This window comes from Nuphar pumila, chromosome 5 (genome assembly GCF_984573655.1).
Source record: "Nuphar pumila chromosome 5, dmNupPumi1.hap1.1, whole genome shotgun sequence".
Lineage (NCBI taxonomy): Eukaryota > Viridiplantae > Streptophyta > Magnoliopsida > Nymphaeales > Nymphaeaceae > Nuphar > Nuphar pumila.
Window position 1 is genome coordinate 57,270,301 of NC_143253.1, and position 4,818 is coordinate 57,275,118.

Below are 4,818 nucleotides of genomic sequence, written 5' to 3' on the forward strand. Positions count from 1 at the left end.
GTAAGGCTCTTACAAGAATCTAAGACTTTTAATGAATTAAACATTTGCACACTAGTCTTCAAAGATTCTTCATCGAATTCTTAAATTTCTTCATAGCCTTAGCTGAAATGCAGTTGATTCCACTTGCTCATCATCAAAACCTTGTTCTTCAAGTATCATATATGGCTTCATTGCCGTAACACACTAAAGTTGAATCTAGACCTAAAAGATTCAGTGATCCATTTCTCATTCGAAACTCTATAAATAAGGGTTCACCCCTACAGTCTAAGGGGCTGAAAAAGGATAGGTATGAGTGTTGGTCCTAGAAGGAGCATCTATAACGAACACAACCTTGCCCTCGTCTCGAATCCAAAATTTGAAATCCTACATGGAGGCATCAATGAATAGACAAGGCCAACTGAAGCTTGAATGATAAACGGACCCAAATTACGAAAAAGATATGCAACAACCCTTATTTCTTTATTTCCTTGCATATTTTGATTTGTGTATGGATATTCTCATATATTCTCATCTCTTATTGCATGTTTGCATCCCAAAGAGCCTCGATGGTATGATTCAAGCTACGAAGATAAAAAAATTGCCTCAAATTTACCTTTTCCTTGAGCAAAGGATGGTCAAGACTTGCAAACGACATCCCCACATCTTTTCAAAAAAAGCCTCAAAAAGATTTTGCGAATCTAGGTAAGTTATTATTCCAAACTTTAAAATTTTTATCAACATGAATAAAAAATTATTCTCTAGGGTTGGCACCATAGTAAAAAAGGATAAATTGACACTACAAGAAAAACATTAATTAGCGACAAAAATTTGCGATGAATTTTTTTCGTCGCAAATTTGTGATGGATTAGCTAGAGAAAATTAGTTGCTGCCAAAATTGAAATTCGCAACGGAATTAGCGATAAAATTTTTTCGTCTTCAAATCCATCCCTAGTTAGCGACAAATTAGCGATGAAAAATTTTTGTTCCAAAATTTATCGCAGAATAGGCACATATCAGCGACAAAAATTATTCATTGCTAATTCATCGCAAATTAGCGATGATTCCATCGTGAAATCGGTCGCTAATTTGCGCTATAAAATGCCCCATTGAGGGCACGATCTCTCTCTCTCTTCCCTCCTCCCCTCATTTCTCCTCGCAGCCTTCACACCAAATGCATCGACGAGAGCGTCTCTCTCTCTCTCTCTGTGCAAGGGTTCCGCTGGAGCGGCGGGTGTCGCCACCACCGCCTCCGGTGCCAAGAGGCGGCGTCCCTTCCACAGCACAACGGGTGGCTCCTCCTCCTCTCCTGCCGCTGGCCACGGTGACTCTGCCGCCCTGTCGACGCCCCTCGGCCCCTCCCTCCACGTCCAGAGCTCCTTTGCAGGGGCACTTCAATGTCCCTCGGCTCCGCTTCCCCCTTCCTTTGGGGTGCAGACCCTCCTCCATTCTCTCTACTCCTTCTGGGTTTTCGTTAGGGTGGAGTACATTGCTCCTCGCCTTCAGCTTCTCGCCCTCTTCCATCTCGGCAGCGGTACGACAGCCACCACCCTGCACTCCACTTTCCTCTGTATTCTCTTCCAAACTCATGGTTCTTCTTCCTCTTTTTTGGTGTTGGTCTTTTTTGGTTTTCTCGTTTCTTTGCGGAATTTCTTGTCCCCATCTGATGTCCAGGATTTTGGGGTATTGCCAAGTAAGAGAGTTCGTTTTCTTATGGTTGTTTGAGCTTGGATTATGGTGAATTTCAGGATTTGGAGCCTCTGTTCATCTGTTGGGATCTGTATGACCTTTCTTTCCTGGTTCTTCCTGCAATTCTGCTTAGTTTGCATTTGGGATGTGAGAATTGGGATTGTTCTCTGACCGAGTGCCTTTCTCTGACGATGAATTTGCTTTTCCTTTTTCTTCTTTTGCTTTTTAAAGGCATTTGCTCGTCTAAGTGCTGTATATGGAGGAACCTACATGTTGAACAAGCCTGAATGCAAGGTACTTCATCTTTCTTCCATTAATGTTGAAATCCTGAAGTTTGGTTTAAAGGGTTGTTAATATCTTCCAAAGATTCATAATGATTAGAAATTTTAAGTTCTTGTGGATTTAGCACTTTTTTCAATAAGAAATCATACTGTTCTAATCCAGGTGCTTAGGCATTCTTATTTTTCAGTTTCTGAATGATTTGTCTTTATAGAAATTTCCAATCCCTTTTCAGTTTTTTGCTAATATTCATGAATGCTATAGGGATTTACTTAGGACTTGGGGAATTTTTCTATCGATAACAATGTCTTTAAAACAGATCAAATCATTCAGATAACCCATTTTGAACCTTAATTAATATCCATCACATTTTGCAGGTGGAATTTGATGAAAGTGGAAAAACTTTTGGTGTGACATCTAAAGGTGAAACTGCCAAGTGCAAGAAAGTTGTGTGCGATCCATCCTACTTGCCAAACACGGTAACTATTATCCAGCATGTCACTGAGTTTTCTATTTTAAGTGGGTTATTTGTAAATTGTAATAGACTTTCAATTACCATTTTATAACTTCAACAGGTGAGAAAGGTCGGGAAGGTTGCCCGGGCTATTTGTATAATGAATCATCCCATCCCAAACACAAACGATTCACACTCGATGCAGGTTATTCTGCTTCAGAAGCAACTAGGACGCAAACCAGACATGTATATTTATGACTTGTATTTTCAAATGCTTTTGGTGTCAATTACAGTCACTATGGGGACATCATTTATTTCAATTGCATGCTTGCTTGTGCTTGCCTGGACGTTGACCACCACACATGCAATTTAATGGAGCTGCTGTTCTTCAGCTTTATTTTGCTTTAGTGGTTCTCAAGTTTGACTGACTTATTGCTGGCTTAACCATAATAGCTAATGACTTGAAAACTAAAATGATTCTTAAATTTTCTTATGCCCAAGAGTAGAAATACTTTCCTTAAATGAAAGATTTCACCTTTTTCTTTATGATCTTCATGGTGGAGTTGCAGCATCTTTGCTCAAGAGATGTTGGGTCCAGGGTCATTATATGTTATAGACATTATAGACTGGGCTCATTCATAGTTTTTGCCCTTGCAGTAAGCGGGGTACGGGGGCTCCCCCCGGCGCGGGTCCCGCTGCGCGTTCAGCGGGAGGAGGGTCATGAAAGTTTTTTTTGGGCTTATGTTTGAGACCCGGTGTCTTATGGATCAGACCCAATTTTTTACTAGCAGCTTAGTTAAAACTGCGTAAAAAAACCTTAATTTTTGGTCAAATGGGAACTTTGACCTTCATTTGATTAAAAAATTCAAGGTGTGTACGCCTCGGCTTGAGGCGTGCGCCTCAAGGCGTATGAGGTGTGCGCCTTGGAGCTCTTTTTTTATTTTTATTTTTAAATTTGTCGATGGATTAGCGACGCATAATATCCGTCGCTAATATTCAATGATGATTTTTTGATGTTTTGCGATAGATTATATTTTGTCGCTAATGTCGTCGCTATTGTAGTGACAAAATATAATTCGTCGTGAAACTAAATTCATGCTTTTTTAGCGACGGATTAGCAATGAACTTGATCTGTCGCTACATAGCGACAGATTGTGGACAGATAAATTTTGTCGCAATTTAGCGACCAAGATTATGCGACAGATACTATTCGTCACTAAACATGTTAGCGACAAATTTTGCGACGGATAGCGTCCATCGCAAATACGTATTTTTCTTGTAGTGTGAGCTTTATGGATCGTCCTCATGATAATAATAAAAAGGCTCAGATGGCAAGCATCATGTATGCTTCGGTGATTAAGAGTTTGCAATATGCACATACTTGCACACAACTAGACATCACATTTGTTGTTCAGATACTTGGTAGATTTCAGTCCAATCTAAGCATTGCACACTGGAAGGCTGTAAAGAAGGTCATGCACTATTTACAATGAACAACATATTATATGTTGATCTATAAAAAGGTATACCACCTTGAGATCGGTGGATACTCGGATAAAGATTTAGGAGGTTGTCTCGACAATAGAAAGTCTACTACGGGATACGTCTTTCTATTGGCATGTGGTGTCATTTTATAGAGAAGCGAAAAGCAGTCTACAATTGTATCTCAGATTATGACGGCATAATTTATTGTTCTATACGAGACTTCAAGCCATATGAATAAGAAACTTTATTACGGATCCTAGTATAATGAACTCTATTGAGAGGTCACTAAAGACCTTTTATGATAATAAAGTTAGTGTCTTTCTTTAATAATCAAGAGCTACACTTTATATAGACACAGGGAGTTAAAGTACTTTATTGTTGAAGAAAGAACAAAGAATCAATTAGTACGTATTGATATAATTGGTATGAAGGAAATGATTGTGTATTCTTTCACTAAAGGGCTTGTACTGGATTTGTATTCTCAACATGTAATGAGGATGGGTTTACTTAATTCCTTGTGATATATGACAATACATTATGATTTTATGTGATCATATTTTTTAAACTAAATTGATTCTCTATAGTTCTGTACATTGTTGATTCTGTGTAAAGTGTCTCTCATTTGTAAATGGACAATAACATAATACAATACGAAAAGGATAAAAAATAATGGGTTAGAGACCAACTTGTTCGTAAAGGCACTCTTAACATGCTGAGTACTTAAAATGAATTATATTATAGTACATGAAAATATAACATCTCATATAAAGATGTTCATTCCATGACTCGTATGATTCTTTCATGTGATTCAGTATAGCATGTGAACCCATGTGAAAATTGGACCAAGATAACAGTAAAGAACCTTGATATTGTATTTTTCCGTGTCAATGGGTCAAGTGAGAGAATGTTGGATTTTTAGGTCGGATCAGGTTCAA

At 38.5% G+C, this 4,818-nt stretch overlaps 1 protein-coding gene across 1 annotated transcript; it reads left to right on the forward strand.

The window, feature by feature from the left end:
- Positions 1–1,150: 1,150 nt before the first annotated feature.
- On the forward strand, positions 1,151–2,771 carry LOC149837655 (uncharacterized). Its single transcript, XM_090008083.1, has 4 exons — positions 1,151–1,510; positions 1,897–1,959; positions 2,322–2,423; positions 2,520–2,771. The coding sequence occupies exons 1-4, from the start codon at positions 1,151–1,153 to the stop codon at positions 2,769–2,771; spliced, it is 777 nt and encodes a 258-aa protein (XP_089864209.1).
- The last annotated feature ends 2,047 nt before the right edge of the window (positions 2,772–4,818 follow it).

What these genes read in the sequence shown, in the direction of transcription:
- LOC149837655 (XM_090008083.1), top strand. Translation starts at nt 1,151, where the DNA reads ATGCATCGACGAGAGCGTCTCTCTCTCTCTCTCTGTGCAAGGGTTCCG. An exon ending in TGAACAAGCCTGAATGCAAG is followed by an intron (nt 1,960 to 2,321) that starts GTACTTCATCTT and finishes CACATTTTGCAG; the next exon opens with GTGGAATTTGATGAAAGTGG. An exon ending in CATCCTACTTGCCAAACACG is followed by an intron (nt 2,424 to 2,519) that starts GTAACTATTATC and finishes TAACTTCAACAG; the next exon opens with GTGAGAAAGGTCGGGAAGGT.